Below are 26,126 nucleotides of genomic sequence, written 5' to 3'. Positions count from 1 at the left end.
ATAGTGACTAAAAGTAATCTTCATCATATGACTACGTAGTGCTCTGTGTGAAAGGAATTGGAGGTTTTATGTCATTGTAATAACTAACACTTACACATCAGACTCTCCAGAATATCCAAGGAATGAACAAGAAAGGTGAAGAACTATCTTGATGTTTGAGATGGTTGATCCTTGTATCTGAGGCATATTGGTGAGGAAACTAGCACTGACACTACCCATGATGGACTTGTTCTACAGATACATAAGCCTTCTGTTTTCAGTTTTGAAAATAAAAACTTGTAAGGTGGAGTGTCTCTGAGAAATTTGTACCCCTTCTCCCTCCCACCACATTCACAGTATTTATTCATAAGAAAAAATACCCGTGTTAAGAGTGGGCTTCCATGGATGCATTGTTGGAATGTTACATCATGTTGCAGTGATTGTTTGAGAGTCTTATTACAATACCCATCCAATGTGCTTTGTCCTTGACCTGATAAAGACTATTCTAGAGGTGTGATGGTAGTTCAGTCTTTGCCCCCCTTGCTTATTCAGTCTTGACCTCTCTGCTGAGGCAATACACAAAGATACCAATTGATGTTGCTTCGAAAGAGCTAGCATGATCCTTGGATGGATAAATTATGGGGGAGGCATACAAGAGATACTACCACTGCTTACGTAGGGGGGAGACCACTACTGAAAAAATGTAACTATTTTTGTGGGCATACTTTTAAAAAGGCTGTAGAACAATTGGAGAGGGTTTAGGAAAGAACTACAAGATGATTTGTCTGGAAAATGTTTTACAATGAGAGATTTAAGCTTAATCTCAATCTATTAATTAACTGAAGAGAAGGTTGAGAGGTTGACATCGCTGACTGTACCTATCCAGGGAGAAAATATACTACATGGTGGTTTAATTTAGCAGTCCAGTCATAGTGGTAGGAAGCAAAAGCTAGAAAAGTAAGGCACACATTTTTAATAGTGAGGGTAATTAAACATTGAAACAGTTTACGAAGGTATGTAGCAGATTATTCCTCCATCACTTGAAGTCTTAAATGAAGACTGGATGTCTTTTTAGTGGATTCTTTCTAGTTCAGCCATGAATCATGGGGCTTGATGCAGGAATTACTGTGTGAAGTTCTGAGTCCCATTTTATGTTGGTCAGACTAGATGATAATGGCCCTTTCTGGCCTTAAAACCTAGGAATCTCAACTTGGTATTAGACTCGTCAGTCAATTTATTTCTCAGATAATGACTGTTGTTCATATTCAAACTGGGTTAGATTTGAAAAGGTCTTCTACAAGTGAAACATTACACTGAGTTGTCCAATCTCTGTGGTATGGCAGTTTGGAATATAATGGTGTCCTGCTGATATAAAAGTGGCACTAAAGAAATTGCCATAGGAAGGTGCCAGACTAAAACATAAAAGCTGCATTAAAAGTGACCCACAAGCTAATTTTACAGAATTCCCTTAACTGTACAAATATGTACGGAACACCTAAATAACCAAGTGAAAGATGGGCTTTGAGTCAATTTTTAGTTTAAAACTTTTTTCTTTTAATGACAGGTTTCAGAGTAGCTGAGTACTGTAGCTCACGAAAGCTTATGCTCAGATAAATTGGTTAGTCTCTAAGGTGCCGCAAGTATTCCTTTTCTCTTTTCTTTTAAGGTCTTTTGGTGTCCAGAACTGCTATCATTGCTGGTTCCCCTTGTGATATACACTGTTCATGCAGAGCATATGAAAATAGGCTGTGGTCAGATTATGTTAACATACACAGTTGCTTATGACATCACACCAACAATGAAGGTGGAAGGCAATTTGGGTAAAAGTGATCATAAAATGCTAGATTTAATGAATCTAAGGAAAGGAAGAAGTGAGAGCAGCAGAATAACTTCAGAATGAACTTCAAAAAAGCACACTTAACTAACTCAGAGAACTGGTAGTAAGATCCTATAGGATGAAAATCTAAGGAATAAAGGAGTTCAGGACAGCTGGCAGTTTTGCAAGGAGACAATGTTAAATGCACAACTGCCAACTATTCCAATGCAACGTAAAAATGGCTAGAAGAGTAAGAGGCTAATATGGCTGCATCAAGAGCTCTTTAACGACCTGAGAATCAAAAAGGAATCCTACAGAAAGTGAAAACATGGACAGATTGCTAAAGAGGAGTACAAAAGAATAGAACAAGCCTGCAGGAATAAAATCAGAAAAGTGAAGGAACAAAATGAGTTACGCCTGGCAAGGGATATAAAAGACAATACAGAGAGGTTCTTTAAATCCATTAGGAGCAGTGTTCCCTCTAATTTTTTACGTCCATGTGCAGAATGAATTTTGTTATATGCACCAATATGGAGGTGATGTGTAACCCTCTGGGGCAGAGGGTTGGGGACTAGATGTGGGGGGGATGAGGGCTCTGGCTGAAGGTGCGGGCTCTGGGGTGGGGCTGGGCATGATGACTTCAGGGTGCAGGACGTGGCTCATGCCTGGGGCAGAGGGTTGGGGTGCGGGATCTGGGAGGGGCCGGGGATGAGGGGTTTGCGGTGCAGGCTGCCCTGGGGCTGCAGTGGGGAGATAGTACTCCCCCCCAGCCTTCTCTCGCCACAGGAGCTCGGGGGCGGGGAAGAGGCGCCTCTTGCCAGCCACGGCAAGTCCGTGGCAGGCCCATGCTGGGGCCAGCGTGGAGGGGCTTAATAGGCGGCTGTGCAGCTTAGAGCGAATTTAGATTAGGAGCAAGAGAAAGACAAAGGAAAGGTCCTCTACTTACTGTGAAAGGAGAGCTAATTGATGACATTAAGAAGGGTGAGGTGTTTAATGCGTATTTTGCTTCAGTTTTCACTAAAAAGTTTAACCATATACTCAACACAATACAATAAAAGCTTTGTTTTCTGGAATGTTGGAGGAATGGGGGGTGCTAGGAAGTCTCAAATTCCTGTTCACTAAGAGGGAGGGAGTTTGTGTGTGGGCGGGGGCTCGGGGTAGAGGGTTCCCGCATCTCCCATTGAGTGCAATACCTGGTCAATGGAAGCTGCGGAGCCAGCGCTCAGGGCGGGGCAGGAGCTGTGCACAGAGCCGTCTGTCTGCGCCTCTGCCTAGGAGAAGCAGGGACATGTCGTTGCTTGCGGGGAGCTGCCTGAAGCGAGCACTGCCTGGATTCAGCACCCGAAAACCCCTTTTATGCCCCAACCCCTGCTCCAAGTCTCCTCCCGCACCCAAACTCCCTCCCAGAGATCACACCCTGCATACCCTCCTGAAATGCCAGATTCTAGAGCTTTCTGGTTGGTAAAATACCGGATAACACAGCTTTTACTGTATTAACAACAAAAGAGAAGGAACGCAAGCCAAAATAGGGCAAGACCAGGCTGAAGAATATTTGGATAAGATAGATGTATTCAAGTCACCAGGGCCTGATGAAGTTCATCCTAGGGAATTTAAGGAACTAACTGAAGCAATCTCAGAACTGTTTAACAATTGTCTTTGAGAATTCATGGAGGACAGGTGAGGTCCTAGTAGACTGGAGAAGGGCAAATGGTATCTTTAAAAGGGGAAACAAAGAGGACCCAGGGAATTATAGAACAGTCAGTCTAACTTCAATACCTGGAAGTATTCTAGAATTAGTATTATTAAACAATTATTAAACAAATTATTAAACAATCAGGGTGTAAGCACCTAGAGGATAATAGATTTATAGGGAATAGCCAGCATGGATTTGTCAAGAACAATCATGCCAAACCAGCCTAATTTCCTTCTTTGACCAAATTACTGGTGTAGTGGATAGGAGGGATGTGCAGTAGATGTGATATCTTTGTTTTAGTAAGGTGTTTCACACTGTCCTACATGACATTCTCGTAACCAATCTAAGGAATTGTGGTCTAAATGAAATTACTATAAGGTGAGTGCACAGTTGATTGAAAGACTATATTCAGAGTAGCTATCAATAGTTTGCTGTCAAACTGAAAGGGCATATCTAGTGGGGTCCTGGAGGGTCAATCCTGGTGTAGTACTATTCAGTACTTTCATTAATTACTTCAATAATGGAGTGGAGAGAGTGCTTATAAAATTTGCAGATGGCACCAAGTTGGGATGGGATGCCAGTACTCTAGAGAACAGGATTAGAATTCAAAATGACCTTGACAGATTGGAGAATAGGTCTGAAATCAACAATATGAAATTCAGTAAAGACAAGTGGAAAGTACTACACTGAGGAAGGAAAAAATCAAATGCACGAGTACAAAATGGGGAAGAACTGGCTAGGTAGTGTTCCTGTTGAAAGGGAGCTGTGGGTTATAGTGCATTACAAATTGAACGAGTTGTATGTGGTGCAGTTGTGAAAAAGGCTAATATCACTCTGGGGTGTTTTAGCAGGAGTGTTGTATGTAAGAGGTGAGAGAGAACTGTTTCAGCACTGATAGGGCATTACCTGGAGATTGTATCCAATTCTGGGTGCCATGCTTTAGGAACTATATTATGCATATATTGGAGAGAATCCAGAGGAGAGAACAAAAATGATAAAAGGTTTAAAAAATCTGATCTGCAAGGAAAGATTTTTAAAGACTGGGCATATTTAGTCTTGAACAAAGAAGACTAAGGGCGTGCCTGATAAGTCTTCAAATATGTTCATGGTGGTTATAATCTGCAGCAAGGGAGATTTAGGTTAGATGTTAGGAAATTTTTTCTAAATATAAAGGTAGTTAAGTTCTGGAATAGGCTTCCAAGGGTGGTTGTGGAATCCCCATCATTGGAGGTTTTTAAGAACAGGTTAGCCCAGCGGTTCTCAAACTGTGGGCCACAACCCCATTTTAATGGGGTCGCAAGGGCTGGTGTTAGACTTGCAGGTACCTGAGGCCAAAGCCGAAGCCTGAGAGCTTCAGACCTGGTTTCGGGGCTCAGGTTACAGGTCCCCTGCCTGGGGCTGAAGCCCTTGGGCTTCGACTTTGCCCCTTCACTCCCCCCTTTCCCCCCGGGGGCAGTGGGTCTTGGGGAGGCTCAGGCTTTGGTCCCCCCTCCTGAGGTTGTGTAGTAATTTTTGTTGTCAGAAGGCGGTTGCAGTGACGTTTGAGAACCCCGGATTAGACCAACACCTGTATAGGTTTACATGGTCCTCCCTCAGTGCAGGGGGCTGGACTTGATGACCTCTTGAGATTACTTCTAGCCCTAAATTTTTGTGATTCTATGAAAGTTGGATGGAGCATGAAGCCAGGCTCGTGGGAGGTCAGGTATATATATTTTTTCAAGCATATATTAGTTTTGTGAAGTTTATTAGTTTATATCTTTTGAGAGTTACAAATAATAAACTTTACAAAACCATGCAGCATTTACTTACTCTCCTGAGGCTAGGTTCATGCTCCAGCAGGTGTTCATGAGTGGGATGATATCTTTAGCGTTAGTGATGGAGAGTTGCGTCCCAATGGAAGCCAAGAATCAGAATGAATCTGAACATCTTCAGGTCTTTTTTAGAAGAAGAAAAATTTTAGTGTAAAACTTTCAAAAGCTTGGGCTCTTAAGTCACAGTAAGTGCTTTTGAAAACTTTACCCTTGAATTTTAGAAATGGATTTAGAACCCTCCTTCCATTTGGCTATTAGGATATTCTGTATATATTGATCCAGAGGAAGGAATATTGTAAAAATAAACTATAGATTCTTTAAGGAAACTTAAAAAATTGGCACTACCAAATAGCAATAAATATTATTTGCAGTTTTAGTTGGAATTGCACCTCTTTGACACTAAAATAATCACTGTTGCATATGCAGAACATAGCAAAATGCGTGATGATCAGTTTATATTAATATACACTATTGCTTTTGACATCACATCAACTATGAAAGTTTACATGGGTTTATATCTCAGAAAATTAGAGGCTATGGAGTTTTTTACTTGTAAATCATTTATTTGAGTGTAGCCTATGTAACGTAACAAAAGTCACATCAGACAGCTGTTGTCTTTTTAAATGAGTTCACTGTTTCAGTCCCACTTCTTTGTGGGGTGGTGTCCACATTAGAAAAAGCATCATACCAATTACTCTTGTTTGTGATCTTAGAAGAGGTTCCAAGAAATGTACAGCTCTTGCACCCCTAAAGATAGTTCTTTTGACTTAAGGAACAGACACAATCTGCAGACATGTTTGGAAGCGATAATCTAAAAATGTGTTTAAAATACTAAAATTGTCTAACGATTGCAGGATATTTTATAATGCTTAAAATTGTTTATTTTAGTATTGTTTTAGACTAACAGGTAAAGTAGGTCTTCCAAGAAAGGTAATCCATGGGGTGTAGAAGAATAATTGTGAGACCAGGCCATCTTCTTATGCTGTGGTGGATAGCATTTCCTGATGTGCTTGTAGGGAGAAATTTAATTATACATCAGCAGAATGTTGTTGCTATGCTGGTGCCATTGTTTGGTAAGCAGGGTTTCTTTTTAATAATAAAAAAAAAATAGTCCTGGGATTTTTTCCTCTACTGCTGTAGGGTATCTGTGAAGCCAATCGATTCCAATTGTTGGATTTATTTTATCCATCTCAAACTCTATTTTATGTCTGGTGGAGTGATATGATCGCACAGGTGTAGATTCTGTCCATTTTAATTTTGTTCCTCCTCTGCTTTGTTCTAGGCTGCGAGCTCTGTCCAGTGGCGGGAGCGTGACATCGCCTCCCCTTTCTCCTGCTTTGCCAAAGTACAAGCTAGCAGATTATCGCTATGGGAGAGAAGAAATGTTAGCACTTTTCCTAAAGGATAATAAGGTGTGTGTGTGGGGGGGAGGGGAGGATAGGAAGAAGGCTTGTCTGTAATCCCAAAATCTTGTAATTATGGAAAGAGGTCTCTCTGTACGATGTGTGCCCAAGTTGTTTTTTTTAAATGCATATTCCTTAGTGGAGAACAAAAGTGCAGGTTCTTTATATATGTCCATGTGGTTCTCTCTCCAGGTGCACATGTGCACCATGCATATGAGATTGGAATCTTTTGGCCAGAAGTGTTCATAGGGGGCATGCCTGTAACCTGCATGTCCTAGTGTCCCTTCTTCCCACTTGAGGACACAAAGGGTGGAGCAAACCCAGCTGCCCTTAGTTCTTACCACTCCTGACAGCAAGATGGAACTTAGTAGTGTCTATCTACTATCCTGTAGCTCTGCTCTTCTAGTTAGGGTTTTAGAGTTTTTGTTAGTGTAGTTACCGTAGCTATGGGCCTTGGCCTGTTGGCAAGAAATTAAATCACGCACCTACTCTGGACACTGATCATTCCACTTTGGCATTGGTGCTTTCAATGACACCTCCTTTGGTACTGATACCCTTGGTTCTGCCTCGCTTGGTACTGTCCTTCCCAGCTCCTAAAAATCTTGTCATTATGCCAGCATCCGTTACTTGGTCCAGTGGCAGTAACAGGCTTCTGTCAGTACCAGAACCAAAGATGTTCAGACTTACAAAATTGTTATCCCCCACACTCCTCTGGAGTCCCTCTTTCTGATTTATAGACGTATATCCCAGTGTCCTCAGCCTCTATCAACACCTGAGGTTGGCTGCACTGTATGAGGAAGTGTGTTCCTATCTCTTCTTTGTCAGATCATAATAGGGAACCTTCTCCTAGATTTGTTCCTCAATCTCCAGTGTCTATGAATAGAAGTCCAAAAGGAAGTCTAGAGGGCACTCTTTTCATTGACACCAAAAGAGGCATGGGTTGGACAGAATCCAAAGGCCTATGGCAGGGGTCACCAAACTTTGAGACGAGGGCCATATTAGATTTTTGAAGGGGCTTCGCGGGCCGAAGCAACTGTGGAAAAAATTAAATATATACAAAATCATTTAAAAAAAGAAATATTATTTTAGGATTAGTGAGAAGTATGGTACTGATGTTTTTCTGACAAAATTTCATTTAGCTGTGATTCAAAGTTAGTGTTCCCTATCATCAAAATTGATTGTACATGTTCATCAAAGTCGATCTGTCATTGGATTTCACATATTTAATCATCGAAAATGTTTTTTCATACACATAAGTAGTGCCAAACACTGACATTAATCCACGGACAAAGTTTTTTACGTGAGCATATTGATCACTTGGCAGGCATTTATAGAAGTCTACCAGATTTCCTTCCTTATATTTGTTCTTCAACAAGTCATTGGATTGCAGGTCAGTCACTTCGATTTGAAGTTCAGGTGGCAGTTTTTTGAGATCGCAATCAAATGGGTTTTGGAAGATCTGTATTTCTCCTGCATTCACATCAAGGTCAGAGAAACGCTCCTGGAACTGTAGTTTCAGATCAGAAATGATTTCTTGTGCAAGCCTAGTTGGGAATCGTGATTCAGTTTCTTGGTTGAACTTTTCACAACGTGTAAAATGAGTTGAGCAGTCCATCATCAGTTGGGACTCGAAAAGAACTAGTTTTTGCCTGAAAGCTTTTACCTGGGTTACAGGTCACAGATAAGCCCGTTTTTCCCCTTGTAGTCTAAGATTGAAGTCATTCATGTGCTTGGTCAAGTCTCCGAAAAGAGCTAATTTCCAAAGCCATTCATTGTTTGAGAGTAAAAGTAGAGGTCGTTTTTTCTTTTGTTTTTTTTTTTTAATTTAAGAACATTTCAGTTTCAGTTCAAAGCTCGAAAAATCGCGACAAAACCTTTCCACAGCTAAGCCATCGAACTGAAGTGTGTTAGGGCAAATCGTGATATTCTGATTCTATTTCCACCAGAAATGCTTGGAACTGACTATAGTTAAGTCCATGCGAACGAACAAAATTAATGGTTGAAACTACGGGTTCCATAACACATGACACATCCAGATATTTCCTGCACTATGCTTGCTGATGAAGAATACAATGAAGAATCATAGGCTTGGGACTGCCCACACTTTCACAAGCTTTGTAGATTTGTCCAACCAAACCTTTTTTTGAACCACACATGTTTCTACCTCCATCGGTTGTAACGCACTTCAGTTGTTTCCATTGCAGGTTGTATTGAGAAAGTGACTTTTCAACTTCTTCGAAAATCTCTTCACCTGTGGTTGTTCCATGCATATTATGCACAGAAGCTAGTTCTTCCATAACTTCAAAATTACTGCTGATCCCGCGAATAAACAACAGTAGCTGCGAAGTATCGGCAACATCGGTTGACTCGTCAAGTGCAAGGGAAAACCACTCAAACTTCTTAGCCTTTTCATTCAGCTGGAAAATTTATATTACTGCCAATGTCCTCAATTCTGCGAGCAACTGTTTTCGCCGAAAGACTAATTGTCTTAAATAAATCTACTTTTTCTGGGCATATTTCTTCGGCTGCTTGAATCATACATATTTTAACTAGCTCGCCATCAGTAAATGGTTTTGCTAATAGGTGTGCCACTCAGAAGCTGGCTCTTGTTGCAGCTTCGTTCTCAGTTTTCTTCTTAAATGTAAACTGTTGTGATGATAGGCCACGTTTCATGGATTCTAATTTATCTGAACGTAGCTTTCCTGTAAATTGAGAGTAGTTCGACAAGTGCTTGGTTTCATGTCCACGAATGTTGTATTCTTTTAGCACTGCGATAGTTTCGTTTCATATTAAACACAATGCTTTACTACCTGATTCAGTAACAAAATAGTCCACACTCCATTGTTCTTTAAACACTCGACATTCACAATCAACCTTTCTCTGCTGTCCTTTTCCCAACATAATCACCCCAATAGCAACGGACTTAAACACAACGAATATACGTTTGTCACTAGTCTGACATGCGCTAAGACAAAAACCGAGGGAAACAACAATGACTCATCACACATCTGGTTCCTTCTGCTGCTACTAACCTACCTACTGTGTGCTCATCGGCTCTGCGACCTTGGCAGGAATGTAGTGACGTCATGAAGTTCCACCGCCGCTCTGGGGTTTCCGCTGCTGGCCTCTTGCCAGCCAGGGTCCCGCCACTGGCCCCACCCAGCGTCCGCTGCTGGCCTGGATGAAGAAACCCAGGCTGGCAGCGGGCTGAGACCCCGGCTGGCAGGAGCCCGCGGCGGGAACCCCAGAGCTCAGCCTGCCGCTGCTCTGGGATTCCTGCCAGCTGGGGTCCCGCCACCTGATGCGATGTTGGTTGCGGTGCCGGACAAATCGGTCCAGGGGCCGTAGTTTGGAGACCCCTGGCCTATGGGAATCCTTAGGGCCTGTGGGTGTCTCCACCTTAGTATCGTATACCATACCTGGTGTCATGCAAACCTGGCCTTACTGGCCACTTTGGAACCCTAAAACTCTACTTTCTAGACCTCAGTCATCGAAAGTTCCTTTGTCTCATCACAGGTCTCTTTCTACAAGGCCTTCTGGAGCACTATAAGCATCTCACGTTGTGAAGCATGTGGCCAAAAATGAGGAGGCTCGGGAAGAAGAATATCTACCTCCTGCAGTACCAGTAGTCATCCCATGGACCTTCCTGGATACAGATGTTAAGCCTAATTTACCATCTGCAATTGATAATTTTAAGGCTTTTCAAGACCTGTTAAAACACATAGCAGATACCTTGGACATTGGGAGTGGCCCAAGGAAGTCAATAAATTATTCAACATGTTGCATCCCACAATATCAGGCAGGTTATCCACACCACATATGAAGTTATTTTCAAACATGCCAAGGACCGGGAAATCACTGGCCTCCAGCCTTGCAACTTTACTCTTCAATCAACCTTCAGGTTCTTATAGTAAATTTATTACTTTGACAGTGACTTATGTCTGCCTCTGGTAGGATAAGATCTCCCATTTTGCAGATAAACTACCTCAGGACTCTATGGAGGAGCTGAGGTCCATTCTTACTGACTGCCAAGACGTTGCAGGCTGCTCTAGATGTGAGAGCTGTGTCTACTTCTATTACCATATTGAATCTTAATGGCTGAAATAATCGGATATACTGAAAGAGTTAGGGTCACCATTGAGGATGTGCCATTTGAAAGTTCTGACTTAATTCTAACATGCATGAAGTGCGACATTCTTTGAAGAATTCCAGGACAATTCTTTGCTCCTTGGGCCTTTATCCTCCAGCTTGGAGGAGGAGAGAGGACAAACCTCAAAGATAATGCTCATATTACCAGCAGAAATCTGCTGAGCTTCACAGAAAGAGACCCCTTCTTCCAGCAAAGAAGCAATTCAGCCTTCTTTTCAGCTACCACTCAGGTTGCATCTGGATCCAGACAGTAAGTTAGACATCATGGTCAAGAACCCTGGGCTGATCTGACTGGATGTATGCCCACGCTGCCTCCCCACTCTCCAGTTTGGCAGCTGCTTTTTTTTATTTATTGGAGGTCTGAACTGGAATTGCTATGGATCATTGGGTTCTAGTAGTCGTCAACAAAGGATTTTGGTCCAGTTTGAGCCCTTGCCAACCCCCCATGCCCTTCAAATCTAGCACTCCTCAAGGACCCCTCTCAAGAGATGCAGTTCAGACAAGAGGTGAACTCACTTCTATAGCTCGGAGTCGTGGAGGAGGTGCTTCTCGTGTGTGTGTGTGTGTGTGTGTGTGGGGGGGGGTTATCCCAAAGAAGAAAGGAGGATGGCTTCTCATTCAGACCTCAGCAAGTTCATCCATTGTTGGATGAATGATAGTCACTCTAGGCATTCATAATACCTTTTGTAGATCTTCAAGTTTAGTTTGCAACTCTTGACTTCCAGTATGCATATTTCTGTGTCTGTCCATCCAGTAGGCAGTTAATACCTTGTTTCCTAGTGTGAAGCTCATGCTTACTTGCATGGAGTTCTGCCTGTAAGACTTTCCATGGCAACAGAAATGTTTAGCAAGTTCCCAGCAGCTCACCTATCCATACCTTGAAGAATGGCTGATTGAAGACAAATCTCTTCAGAAGATACCCAACTCAATAAGAATAGTCCTCAAGCTCTTTACCTCAGTGAGACTCAATGCAAACCATGAGAAATCCACTTTCTTTCCCGACTCAGACGATTTGAGTTTAGGACCACTCCTATGAACTCTAAAACAGCAGGAGCCTGAAGAGATTCTGTGCCATTGTGGACATCATCTCAGAATTGAAGTGTCCTCCCCAGACTTCAGTGTGAGACTGTTTCAGCTTATTAGGTCACAGAGCAACTTGCGCTTTAAATTGTCACGTTTTTCCCCTGTAGGGATTGTTGAAGTCTGTTTTATCAGCCCAGCAGATACAGCATAGACTTATAGGTTTTAGTCTCTCCAGAATTGCTATCCTTTATAGTCTCATACAAGGATCCGTAAGAAATCTGCTAGGGCATACTTTTTGCTTCACGCCTCCTTACCTCGAATGGGGTAATGGATGCTTCCCAGAAAGGATGTGGAGCTCACCTAGGTCATATACAGATGCAGGGTCTTTGGTCCCCAAAAGAATTTCATATCCATATAACATGCTGAAGCTGAAAGCCATACGTTTAGCATGTAGCGCTTTCATGATTCAAACGCTGAAAGATGGTACTACAGCGATGTGCACTATGTCTCCAGAGAATGGAGAGTGAGATAATCTCTGTCAGGAGATAATACATTTATGGAAGTAGTGCATACAACATTAGATTACTTCCACAGCTGTATTTACCAGATAATCCCTACAGGAAGTAGTCCAAGAATGGGCTTTCAAGGATTCTGTCCTCCAGCAAATCTTCCTCTAATGGGGACCCTCTTTCTTAGACTTAATTGTCACCACCTTAAAGTGTCAAATGTTTTGCTGCAGAGGAGTTACCTCCCAGATATGTTTCCAATCCTATAGGTGAGGGATGTTGAAATGGATCTTTAATGGCCCACAGCTGGGCAGATTATTACCGGTACCAGTGAAAATTTGGATTCAGTTTGCTCAATGCACAGCAGTTTATTTGAGAGAGAATTACACAAGCAGTAAAAGGTTATATAATACATCTTCCTAATAAGCTTCAGTTCCCCAAGCATATACCCTCAGTAACTGTGATGCTCTGTACCTCGGGGGGACACCCTACAGCCCAATGTTTATCTTTATAAAATGATTGTGTCGTATCCAATGCAAAGTTGGTCATGTTGGGTGTCTTTGGAAGGCTCATAATGCACTGAGCATGGTTGTTATAGTAATTGTTACAGTAATGTTATAGTAACGTTCTAGGTAATGATTTCATGTATATAGTTAGGAGGCTGAAAACGTATCCTCATGGCTTAAAGTAAGCCCATGCAAAAACTCTCCAAGAACAGAGAGGCAGTTCACACCTCTTCAGGGCATGGATGGGACAAACCCAGCCCAGCCTCACAGGAACAGTGGACGCTGGCTTAGGCAGCAACAAAAGAATCTATTAGACCCTTGAGGGAGTCACCCCCTTCCTTTGGGCAGTTTGGGACTGCAATGAAGTAATGCTTACCTGAATCTGAAAGGGGAGGGGGGGCAAAGCCAAGAGGAAAGAAAGGACATGATAAAAGGGAGAGACATTTTGCCATGCGCGCTCTCTCTCTCACCTACATCTACAGATGCCACCACCATCAAGCGTCTGAAACGCTGATCAAAGGGGAAAGCCTGACTGAAAAGTAACTAGCCAGCCTGTGGTGAGAAGCATCTAAGTTTTTTAAGGACATTGAAAATGTTAAGATCAGCTTAGACTGCATTTTGCTTTTATTTCATTTGACCAAATCTGACTTGTTATGCTTTGACTATAATCACTTAAATCTACTTTTATAGTTAATAAATCTGTTTGTTCATTCTACCTGAAGCAAGCAGTGCATTTGGTTTGCAGTGTGTCAGAGACTCCCCTTGGGAGAACAAGCCTGGTACATATCAATTTCTTTGTTAAATTGACAAATTTATATAAGCTTGCAGCATCCAGTGGGCATAACTGGACACTGCAAGACTGAGGTTCCCAGGGTTGTGTCTCGGATTGGAGGTATTGGCTAGTGTAAATCGTTGCAAGTAGCTGGGAGCAGCTTACAAGCCAGAGGCTGTGCGTGAACAGCCCAGGAGTGGGGGTTCTCACAGCAGAGCAGGTTAAGGCTGGCTCCCAGAGTCAAGGATTGGAGAGGTCTAGCATATCACCAGTCCAGATAACACTAGAGAGGAACGTCACAGTAACTATATTGGCCCTACACGGTATCCTGATTGGCAAACCAAGCAGATATAGCTACCAGTCCTAGATGGAGTCTTTTCTTCTCAAGTACTTGGTCTGTTAAATGTCCCCCGAAGCAGTGTCTTGGTTACCCCGAGGTTCTCTGGTTCAAAAGTCATACAAAAGTCTCTTGTAGCAAGGGGTTGATTACCCTGAGACCCTGTCTTACAGTGTTACGGACCTCTTCAGATGTTAATAGAGGAACTAAGAACTATATGATATTCTGAACATTTATACCGTTGCTCTCAAAGGAGTCACATGTCCTCGAAATCTGCCCTGTGGGCATTCCATGCCTGGTTTTTCTAATTAATATTTTAGAAGGGACTGCAAGACAAAGACCGAAGGTCAGTTGATGTTAGCCTTCTCATCAATCATTCACCTGAGCTCTTAGTGTGGTGCCATCCTAAAGGGTAATTTTTACCTGGGTCATTCAGTACCAATCTCACTAATCACACATTTTCTGCGTTTTCTTTACTCGGTGAGCTGGCCATCAGCTGACATGACCAAAATTTCAAGTTGAAAACACACACACAGATAGAGCCTCTGTTTAACCATTCAAGTGCAATTTCAGCAGTCTCAGTAAATTTCCATACCAACTGTCTGATGCTAAGAGATCCCTGCTCCCAGAATCCTCTAGCAAATTCAGATGTACCAAGCCATACCAAACTCATGTTCTCCACATTCATTTATATGAATAACAGCAATTCATAATTCAGCAATATCCCAACAAGGGACCTGATATATACTCTTCTATGATCCCTTGAATTCCCAGCGTCTTCAGAAAAATGAGACCAGACAAGGCCTTACTAATGATAGCCTCAGTATTTGTAGTCCTGACCCGATACACCTCCGGATGCAGCCTCCAATTGCTCTACCAGACTTGTCAGATGTTATTTCCCAAGATCAGGGCCAAATCCTGCCCCCCAGTCCTTCATCTCTGCATCTGACCATATGCACAATTGATAGCTGAGCGTTATGAACAGAAGGTGCTTTTCTGAAGTGCCAGGACACGCTTATTCAAAGAAAAAAGGCTTCTACGAGGCTAACATAGATTAAAATGGTAAAGACTACTATCCAAGCTCCTCAGCATTTGCTAGATGTCACTGTCTAGTAGTGTTTTGGGCTATTTATTATCTTGGAAGCTAACAGTTCTCTCCATTAGCTCAATTAGAGTCCACTTAGCTGCAATTAGAGCATGTCACCCTTCTATTTAAGGTCACCCTATCTTTTCACATTCCATAGTTATGAAGTCAGTGAAAGGTATGGTCCATAGTTTTCCTTTACTTGGCAGCCCCTCTCTTTTCTAAAATCTTAAATATTGTCTTTCTGGCCCTGATGGATCCCTCCTCTGATCCTTTGCAGTCTTGTTCTCTACCACCTTTGACTAACAGGGTGAGCAAGATCCAAGTGTTGATGGCAAAGCCTCCTTATGCTTTATTGTATAAGGATAACATGACTTTCAGACCTCACCCAAAGTAGTCGCAGATTTACATTTGGATCAGTTCATATCCTGGTATTTTTAGCTATACTGCATTTGACTCCAGGAGAGATTTAAGTCTCATACACTGGACATGTTGATTGCACTATCATAACTCCCTCAGTAGGAAAAAACCCTTCTGCAAGTCACCCAGGCTTTTTGTATCTTTTGGGACTAGATGTAAGGACAGGCCATTTTGACTCAAACTGTCATCCCAGTTAGTATCTAATTGTATAAAGATCTGTATGAACTGTCTAAATTAATTCACCCTCTTGCATTATGGTGTGCGTGAGTAGAGCCCAAGCAGCTTCATTTGCATGCTTGAGATTTACAGGGCAGCTACCTGAAGTTCCTTACACACATTCACATGCTATATTACTCCCTAGTTGCCAGATTAGATGTCCAATTTGGTAGGGCCTGCAGTCTCTCTGTTCAAACAGGACTCCTAGCATCGACTTCCTTAGAGAGAACTGCTAGATAGTTATCAAAAGTGGGATCCACATGGTCAAATACTTGAAGAATGAATAATTGCTTTCTCAACAGTAACTGTGGTTCTTTGAGCTGTTTTGTCCATATGGATCCCATGGCCTGTCCTCCTTCCCTGCTAAAATGGAGTGCTTCAGTACTATGCTTCTGTATTGACCAAGGACCTGAGGGGCAGTTGGGCTTGCTTCACCTCTGATGTCCTTGGGTGAGGGGTATGAGGACATGCAGGGCACAGGTATCGCCCCAGTGGACGCTGCTGGCAAAAAGAATCCGTTTGCATGCGCATGGGGTGCATGTACACCTAGAGTAGCATCCACACAGACAAAATATCTCTAAGAACCACACTTTACAGTAAAGTAAATAATTGTTCTTTTGGCTGGCTGTATTCATGGATGTTGGCTTCCAGAACCCTGGAGAAAGACAGGTGGGTATTGAACAGAGAGAGGAGTTTTTTGGTGGAGATTAGAAGGTGCATAGTGCCATCTCTGGAATGTGTATATCGGGGTGTAATGCTTGATCTGTAGTGTAGCTCTTAACATGCTATCTTCCCTGCAGATACCTTCAGACCTTCTGGATAAGGAGTTTCAACCTATTTTACAGGAGGAGCCCCTGCCACCACTGGCACTTGTACCTTTTACAGAAGAAGAACAGGTTGGTATCTGCTGATGTTTAAGAGATGATTTTGTGAAAAATAAATCTGAATAACTAAGAACATTCTGTGGACTGGGGCTAGACTAATGGCAGATGACAAATAGGCTGTATTTATATCTGAAAATATAAGATTAAGGTTGGGAAGAGTTAAGACTGGGAGACTTGAGCAAAGAGCTCTATAAGAGAGCCTTGTGTTGGCATAGAGTCCAGGTTCCTGGCATCAAAACCCAGTTGGCATCCTATATTGTTTAAGCAGGATCCCTTTGTTCATCATTCTGCTCCCGCTATATTAATAGCGGGCATCCCCTAGCTGATCTGGTAATCCAAAATTATCAGAAGCTTCCAAGAAATGAGTCTGAGATTTATGTAGCTTTTTGTAGGACCCTGTCTCTGAGTTCACAGAATTTTCAGATCAGTAGGATAGCAGGTAAAAGAAAAATGTAGAAGTTTTAATGCTAATTTACCATTTTGGTGATTGCATGGCTGCTGATTCTTCAAGTGTCCTCTGCCTATTCATGCTCATGAGATGCAGCTCCAGTGGTGGAACTTTTCAATAGCATTGCCTATGGAAAGACACTTGCTCTCCCTCCTAGCCCTCCCTTTACTGTTCCTGAACATTCTGAGGGTAAGGCTGTAAAAGAGGGCATGTTGCTTTGGCAATTTCTCTTCCTGCTGCCACGCTGACAAATCAGTAACTGCTCTAGGCCCTTGGCCTGGATCCTTGGCTTAGATCAGTGCCTTTTGTACACTTTTAGCATTCATAATAGATTAGATCTTAGTGTAAATAGTAAAGTTTTAACATTTTAGTGATAGGTTTTCTTTTATTCTTTCCCCCCCCCCCCCCCCCCCCCTAAATAGTAGTTTAGTGATTAGAGTGTTGGTTCAGTGATTAGGATCCAGTGGTGGATCCAAAGATGAAGAGGCCTCTTGTCCCACTGTTTTTTCTGGCATTTGAACCTAATACAAGATGCTTAGCTTGCCTCCAGGAAGGAGAGACGCTCAAGAAGGCACTCTGTCTGCAGTTCTTTCCCCCTGAAGGCTTGGACAAACATCAGAATAGACCACAACCTCTGCTTCTGCAGGTGGTCTGACAGCCAAGTTTTTCAGATCCGACACATCTTTCAAATCCTTGGGAGCACAGACCAGCATCTGCCCCATGATGCTTCTGGTGAGAAAAAGCAGAAATCTCTGCAAAAGGTGCTGTCTTTGGTTTCAAGCTTCAGGAAACCTGCAGGACTCAAGAAGAGAGCTAAAATTGTTGAATCCAGAATTAGAAAGCAGAGATGGGAAAGGCCTCTGAGGAGAGACTGCTGCTGCTCCCCCATCTCCCTTCTTCCTTCCCCCTCCCCCTCCAACCCAATGGATCCAGTCACTTCAGTGTTAGGAAAGGATTTGGTGCTCAAGAAGAGCTCTGTCAGCAAAGCCCAAAAGCATTGGGGCGGGAGGATTTGTTCTGAATCCATTGTCTATGGATTCTAGTCAGCCCAATCCTGAATTAAAACAGAAGGATACTGATCTTACAGTGAAGCAAATAGCTAATATTTCAGACACGCTGGATCCAGCTCTCTGTTCCAAGTCTCCTTGACAATTGGCTGTACTGATGGCAGCTCAGTTCCATCATATGAATCAACAAATTGAGTTTTTTTGAATCCGGAAGGAAGCGACAAAGATGCAAGAGACAAACTCCATCAGACCTCTGTACTGTTGATTCTCCTCTGGAGAAGAGCAGATGAATGGAGGAGCTTCATGAATCACCATCTCTCCGACCACCTAAAACTCCCACATGCTCTCCTAGTAAAATGCTATCACTCTTTTCTGTTCTGCCCCTGAGACCACTGATCTCCCCTCTACTATTGAGATCTGAGCAGCCTCGCCAATTTACCACATAGACTCTAAGGAAAAGTTTGCTGGTAAGCAAACATATGGAGAGGATTCATACCATTGCAGATTCTGTGAAATGTAACCAGGTGTGGACTTCTAACTGGATTGGCATGTACCCTGATGGGCTAAATGGCCTTATTGGCCGCCTCCTAGGCACTGCTTGGAGCCACAACATGGCTGTTGTTCTAGGGTTCTTCCCTTTCCAAGAGTTCAGGCAGGTTTTCCATTGTCGAGTCTGAAGCTCGCAGATCAGTCCATGGGAACAAAGAGCAATCTCCTGCCATTGTACCAGACACATTGCCACAAGAAGAGCCTATGGTACCTGAGGAATACTAGAAATTGATCTGAACCTGAAGGACCAGACCATTCCAGATTAAAATGTAGGGATTACTCCAGCCGCTTTCCCCTGTGAGGGTGCATTGTTGTTTCACATGACAGGATGGCAGCTACACTGAAGATCCCCAACTGAGACTTCTTACTTTTTTTCACATCCTTGGCTCTTCAAAAATAGAATTCCATTTCTGGTTCTAGACTGTCTATTGCAAAAGCAATATGTCAACTCCTATTTCTGCTCAGGCAATGTCAAAAAAGGCTGATAAATTATATCTGCTGATGTGAGGATTTCTCTCTCTCTCTTTTTTTTTTTTTCTTTCCCCACACTCACCCAGCTCTCAACTCACTTTAGGGTAGAGGCTGTTGTCCAAAGGTCTAAGGATGTCAGGTTCACTCCAGGCCTTCTGATAAAGGAAAAAGGATGGATGCTCTGGGCAGAAAAGTATTTTCTTCTGCTGTGTGTGACATTGGAGTGGCAAATTAGCAAGCTGTTATGGCATGCTACCAATATCATCTCTGGGAAAAGATGGCAGTATTTGTGAAATTCTTCCCTGAAGGTCAGAGGAAATTGGCTAATGCCCACATCTCTGAAGGAAAGTTTGTTGCAAAATATGGTTTGAGGCCTTAGTTGCTGCTGAAGCTTCTCCTAGAGCACTTGCTTTTGCCATCCTTCTGACATGCATAGTTTAGATCAGTGTTTCTCAATGACTGGTCTGTGGACCGGCACCAATCCCTGAGATTTTCCTGACAGTTTAGGAAGGCAGCAAGCTGGTCCCTAGTATCAAAAAAGTTGACACACTGGTTTAGATCATCGGGATTCCTTCCAGAAACAAAGGCTAAAATGGAGGACCTTCCTTTCAGAGGACATGGTTTATTGGATGATAGGACAGGTTAGGTCCTTGAGAGGATGAAGACCTCTACAGACATAAATTTGGGAATATACCAACATGAAAAAAAATCTGGTGTACTCGTGTTCAAGTATCAGAAGTAAGTCTGTCCTCATCTTCCATTTTATTTTTTTGTGGAGGCACAGCTGCTGAATGACAGCAGCAGCACCAAAGGAGAAGATCTTTTAAGCCATGTGCAAAGGGTAAAGAAACCCCAGTGTCAACTTTGGACCAGATTTCAAGTTTGATATAAGGCCAGAGAACTGCAGATCGATTTTCAGACATTCCTTACCCACCCTATTTGGAGACTGCCTCTGTAACCTCTATGACTGCCAGAGTGCTAGAACCACCAACGTGTGGATATTAATAATAGTACACAGCAGATACCCAATTCAGTTCTCTTGTTCCTTCCAACTCCTCCCATTCTATCCCTATTCAGGGACCCTTCTCCGGAGAGCTTATTAAGATCAGAGGTTCTCTCTTCTGGAAGCAGGAATCATAAAAGAGATAACAGGGGAATTTGGAGGGAAAATATTTTATTCAAAATACTTTCTAATTCCAAAGAAGGATGGAGGTCTCTGATCTATATTAGACCTGAGGAAGCTCAATTCCTTCATTAGGAAGCACCGTTTCCATTATGTTAACCATGGCATGTATAATACCTTCCCTTTCAACACAAGACTAGTTTGTAGCTCTTGACCTAAAGGATACACATTTCCATATCTCAGTCAGACCAGCACACCAAAGTATCTTGGTTCCCTAGTAGGAGGGGCTGACTTCCAGTTAAGAGTTCTTCCATTTGGCCTTTCTACTGCACCCAGGGCTTTTAGAGTGCACTTTTATCTACATATGATTTGGCTAATCAAAGCATGATCAGAAGAAAATGTATCCAGAGCTATATCTTAAATATGTTCCCTGTTCAAGAAGTTACGGCTAGGGATAAACTGGGAGAAATCATTGAGTCTCTCACATATGATCACCTTCATAGGCGTGATATTGGACTCATTCTGCAGTGCTGCTTTGCCTGAAGAAATGTTTGCAAAGATTAAATGAGCCATGTCCTTGCTACACTAACTTCCATGCCAAAAGTCTTCCTCTTTCTCTGACTAATTGACTTCATAGACTCAGCTGTGTCTTACACTTCACACCCAGCTTAAAAAGAGTCTCTCCAGTACTGGCTGACAAAGAATGAGTTCCTGTCTGTGCCATAGTGGACTCAGAGTCTCAGTGTTATGAAAGGACTGGCTTTCAGCCCTCCAGCACCATCAGCAATAATAACCTGTCACATTCAATGTGGGCTGAGGAGCTCACTTCAACAGCGTGTGTGCCACCATGGGAATTCCTATGAAAAGAGAATGCACATCAGTGTGCTAAAAATCAGAGCAATATTTTGAGCTCTAAGAGCTCTTCTTCCTCATGTCAGAAGGTAGTGCATGTTGACATGGACAGACCAATGGCTATGTACTACATAAACAAGCAGGAAGGCGCTCACTCAGCGCAACTATGAAGGGAAGCAGTAGGTCTGTGGCAATGAGGCATTCAGCACAAGATCTACCCTGTAGTACTACATCTAGCAGGGAGAGACATGTCTTGCGAATCAGCTGAGCAGATGCAACAGAACTCCATGAGTGTGTGTTAGAGATGATGATATGCACGATCTTCAACTTGGGGTGTCAGGATGTAGATCTCTTTCCAGTTATGCAGAATGAGCCAAGATTTGCTTGAGAGCAGGAAGTGACAACCAATCCTTTGGATGCATTCCTCATAAGATGAAATCAGGTTTTCCTGTATGCCTTCCTCTCACTTTTCCTAATCCACGGGGGGGAGGGGGTGGTTTAAAAAATTAATTTTTTTTAAAAAAAGGCAAAAAACAAACACACAACAGAAGAGAACTAAAATAATTTTGGTGCTTCTGGCATGGTTGAGATAAGTTGTTCCCAGACCACCTTTGGCTGTCAAAAGGAGTTTACCAGTCTCTCCCTCTTACTCCAAATCTGTTGAATTAAAAGAACAAAAGTTTATTGCCCAGACCTATATTCTCCATGTCTGAAGACCAGGGCTGTAGGGCTTTGATAGAGTTGGAGTAGTCTTGCTCTCTAGAGATAAATATCCTAATTAACTGTAGGAAAGAATCAACTTCTAAGTGTCGTTAACCTCAAATGGAAGAGATTTGTTTGGGCAAACAATAATAATGTAACCCCAACCATGGCTCCAGTTTAGCATATATTAGAATAGCTGCAACAGATGAAACTTTCAGGTTTTTTGCCCATCAATGAAGGTTAATCTAGTAGCCATATCTATAAGCGAGAGGTTATGCCAGTAACAAGTCAGTATTCACACAGAAGTGAATTGAGATTTATGAAAGGATTAACATTCCCCAGGAGTTAGATTCTTCTGTTGTGTGGAGACCTCAACAAATGCCTCACATAGATAATGAAGCCTCCATTTGGGCCAATGGCAGAATGCCCTTTATTTCACCTCTCAGTTAAACATCTGCTCGAAAAGTGGGTGAACTACAGACCCACTATTCACTGTTTTATATAAGGACAAAGTTTTGCTACATCCCTGTCCCAAGTTCCTGCCTAAAGTGGTAACTGAACATCACGTTAATCCATTAAACTGGCAGTGTTCTTTCCAAGATCTCTTGTCTCATTCAGGAGAAAATGTTTCATGCGTTAAATACAAAAAGGGCTTTAGCTTATTTTAAATAGGACTCAATTCAGGAAATCACCATATCTGTTGATTTCCTATGCTGACAGCAAAAAATTCAAAGCAATCACATCTTAAACACTATCAAAATAGGTTAGGCTCTGCATTCATGAGGCCTACATTTTAGCGTTAGTCCTTGTCCCTAAGGAAATTAGGTCACAATCTGTGAGAGCCAAGGCAGCTTCAATGGCATGCCTTAGACATATTACTCTTACAGAGGTCTGTACAATATGGAGCTCCCTGCATATGTTTACAAAACACTATTCTTTGGACTTAGCATCCAGAGCTGATGCACAGTTTGGCAGGGCAATACCCTATTTAATTAGGATTCCATGTCCCACCTTCCTCAAAGGGCAGTATTGCTTGTCAAACTACCCTCATGAGTGGGAATATGCAGAGGACACTCAAAGAAGAAATGGAGGTTACTCACCTTAGCCGGAGGTCTTTGAGATATATTCACGCATCCTGCCCACCTTTCTCTCTTCCTCAGAGTCTTAATTACAACCAAAGTGGGACTTGGAGGAGGCACTTGAAGGATCTGAGGCGGCCAGAGTGCCACATCCCCTTTTATAGCCTCACCCTCAGAACATTCAGGAACAGTGAGGGGAGGGGCAGGAGGGGGCATGAAAACGCTCCAACGGGCACTGCTATCAAAAAGTTCCACAGTCAGAGCTGGACCTGAGGCACATCCCGTAAGTGTGACTATGCAGAGTCCATCTTGAAGAACTCTGGTTACAGGTGAGTGACCTCCATATTTAGTTCTATGTCATCTTAAAGGCACTGTGCTCACTGTTCTCCTTAACAGTACCTCTGCCTTAGTTTCTGTGCCTGCTAAAACAATTGTTGTCCCTCTTTTTACATTTTGAGGACATTTTCTTCCAACTTTTCTAGATAAGACAATCAGTCTTAGAGGTTGTTGAATGGGGCTTTGGAGAGGATACTTTTCAAAGTCAGGCAAAATCATTCTTTTTCCATTATCCTTCTCCTGAGTGGCTCTTATATGGTGAGGTCAACTCTCATGTTAGAGATGGCTATCCAATTGGTGTCAGAGCCCTGCAGGATCCCCTGCTAAACGGAGTCAATTGTAATACAGACTTGCTGCCTGGGTCTTGATGGTGTTACTACTTCCCCAAGTACTCACTATTGAGTAGTAGCAGAGTTTCAAAGGGAAGCCATTATTACCTCAATTTCCATCTCTGGTGGTAAAAGTGGTCCTTGTGCTCATGACCTTGGAAGCCAAAGAAGATTGACTTCACAAATCTCTTGGATCTCAGGTTTCCAAAATTTGGCTCTCAAGGTATTCATCATTCATCTCCATCCAGATAATACAAATTCTCAGATGTCACGGAGGGAATGTATTACTTAAACTGTCAAGAAGGCTCTTGGTCTCCCTCTTATAGTAGGATGCTGTTTGCCTGTGAGAATGGTGTATTTGCAACAATGCAGTGCCCTTGGCTTTTCATTTCAAGGGAAGAAAAGTACCCTAGTTTTTGATCAGATCTACAGAGGAGATAATCATGAGTAATCCCCCAAGGATTCAGTGGCAGTCTTTTTCTTACCGTGAGACATGTGGACTTCTCCAAGCTGTAAGGTGGAGGTTCCCAATCTGTGGCCTATGAAGAGTTGGCTGGTCATGTGTTGCTGACTGTCCTCCTGTCTCTAGCTATTAACTTGATTAAAAGGTAAAAGTGTACTTGCTTACATGCAAAATGTTAGGAAGTTGCTTGATTGCTTGCGTACTTACCTACTGTAGTTCCTATAGATAGACCTGTGAACAGTGGGGGGTAGGGGGAAAAGGAAAAGTGGGCTGCTCAACCATGAGTGACAGAGCCAGTGGTCCACAGGATAATAATATTAAGATGTGGCCCAAACTGTGAAAAAAAACTTGAGAACCCCTGTTCTAAAGTTGTTGGTTCTTAAGGGTAGTTGTAGCAAGCTTGATTTTGTACCAGCTCTCCATGTACATGTGGATGCCTGCCATCTTTTGAACCTTACAATCAGTTCCTTCTTGATGGTAGTCAGCAGTGGAGCTCTCTGCAAGACCTCTGGCTCTCTATTTGCCCTCTGGCTTTTCAGTCCTCTCATCATGTTTGTCTTTGTGTTGTTTTTCTGTTCTTCCCTACATTCTAGCCAGACTTAGTCTTTATAGTCTTATTTGTGGACACCACAGTAATTTTGGCTTCTGGCGGTGGAGCGCTGGTAAAGTTTGTTCCCAGAGATTTCAAAGGAACTTTGGGTCCTTGACCGAGATAATTCTATTGGACATTGTGTTTTGTGGCTTAGTGTCCTGACTCTGCCTCTTCATCTCTGTTTTGTACTTTGGAATTAATTTGCATGCAGAGACACTTGCTTTTCAGGATTTTGTCCACTGCCTTGACCTCTTAGGAGGAAGGAAGAATGCTCAGGAGGAATGCACAGATGAGTTACCTGAACTAGCAGCTATCATTCAGTAGAATTGCCATGTTCTTGCCCCATATATTTGACTAGTTGAAGTTGTGGCAGACACTTCACATCAAAGCCCAAGTCTTAAAAGGCAATTGAGAAACACATTTATTTCTAGAGAATGTGGACTTGTTTCTCAGTCCTCACATAAGATCTTGAGGGTTAGCACTACCATAAATATGTTATTGTTCCCCAAGATCCTGAGCTTTGGTGCTGGGATTCCTTTGGACAAAGGGTTTTACCAGCCCATAATTGCAATCCTTCAAGTGGTGGGCTGCTAGCTTTTCATGAGCAAAGGGCAGATTGAGCTCTGGTAAAAGGTCCATGTCCAGGTAAAGTTCCTTCTCAGACACACTGAGTTTAAAGCACAAACCTATTCTAACATCAGCTCTGGGGTGGCTTTTTGGTGTGGTTTATGTGATAGCTGGAGTGGATGCTTTGGGGTGGATGTCAGTAGGTCTACTTTGCTGCAAGGTCTTACAAAGAGATCTGGAAAAATATGAGGATCTGAGGAATATGTGGATCATTTCTAGTTGAAGGCCAACATGTGTTTTCTTGAGTCTGTTATGTTCCTGTGCTTCCTTCTACAAGAAAGTCAGTTTTCATCTCAATAGCTGGCTTCCAGGGAACCTGATAGACATCTGCATCAACAAAAGCAGCATCAGGAGTTGGTCCTAAGCTCCCTCTCATAAAGGATCAAAATTTAACTTTTTTTTTTAAGGGTTCCAGAGTGGATGGCCAGCCCAGTCACTTTCTGTAGGTTACCAGGACCTCCCTGTCAGAAGCAGACTGAGCTCTTTATCCCAGGACCCCTTGTTGCCTCTAGTAAGTGGGTCTGTCGTGCTTCATTAGAGTTAACAATTGTGAATTCAAATCCCTCTTCTGAATCAGTCTCACTCTTTTTTTTTTTTTTTTGGCCCAATGAATATTTAAGTACTTTTACAAAATCGAACATCTTTGAAAGGAAGGATTGAGACATGAATAGCCTGTAGCCTAGTGATTAGGGCAGTCACCTGGCAGAAGGGAGACCTGAATGCAAGTCCCTGGTCCAGAATGGGGATTGAAACCTGTGTTTCCTGCATCCTAGGCAAGTGCTCTGACCACTGGTAAAGATTATAAAGGGGTGTGCACACTGCCTCCCCCCACCCCAACTATTTTCCCAACTTGTGAGCTTATGTTTTACTTGGAAATTATTTTTCTTGGTGACAGTGATTTTAGCTTATAGTGAGATCACTTCAGGCTGAAGTGATCCATCTTATGTTG

At 42.6% G+C, this 26,126-nt stretch overlaps 1 protein-coding gene across 14 annotated transcripts in view; it reads left to right on the top strand.

Moving 5' to 3' along the window:
* GIGYF2 (GRB10 interacting GYF protein 2) overlaps nucleotides 1-26,126 on the top strand; it is a 152,982-nt gene that overhangs the window by 17,090 nt on the left and 109,766 nt on the right. For 11 of the 14 annotated variants that reach the window (XM_043521649.1, XM_043521647.1, XM_043521653.1 and 8 more), the window contains exons 3-4: nucleotides 6,582-6,711; nucleotides 16,516-16,611. In XM_043521649.1, coding sequence (XP_043377584.1) covers nucleotides 6,582-6,711; nucleotides 16,516-16,611 — 226 coding nt within the window. Of the gene's footprint in view, nucleotides 1-6,581; nucleotides 6,712-16,515; nucleotides 16,612-22,911; nucleotides 23,160-26,126 lie in introns of those variants that run through there. The other 3 variants (XM_043521652.1, XM_037909437.2, XM_043521656.1) reach the window with 2 other exon arrangements.

This window comes from Chelonia mydas, chromosome 9, assembly GCF_015237465.2.
Source record: "Chelonia mydas isolate rCheMyd1 chromosome 9, rCheMyd1.pri.v2, whole genome shotgun sequence".
NCBI lineage: Eukaryota > Metazoa > Chordata > Testudines > Cheloniidae > Chelonia > Chelonia mydas.
The sequence above is the reverse complement of the archived record's forward strand: the minus strand, read 5'-3'. Positions and strand labels throughout refer to the sequence as shown.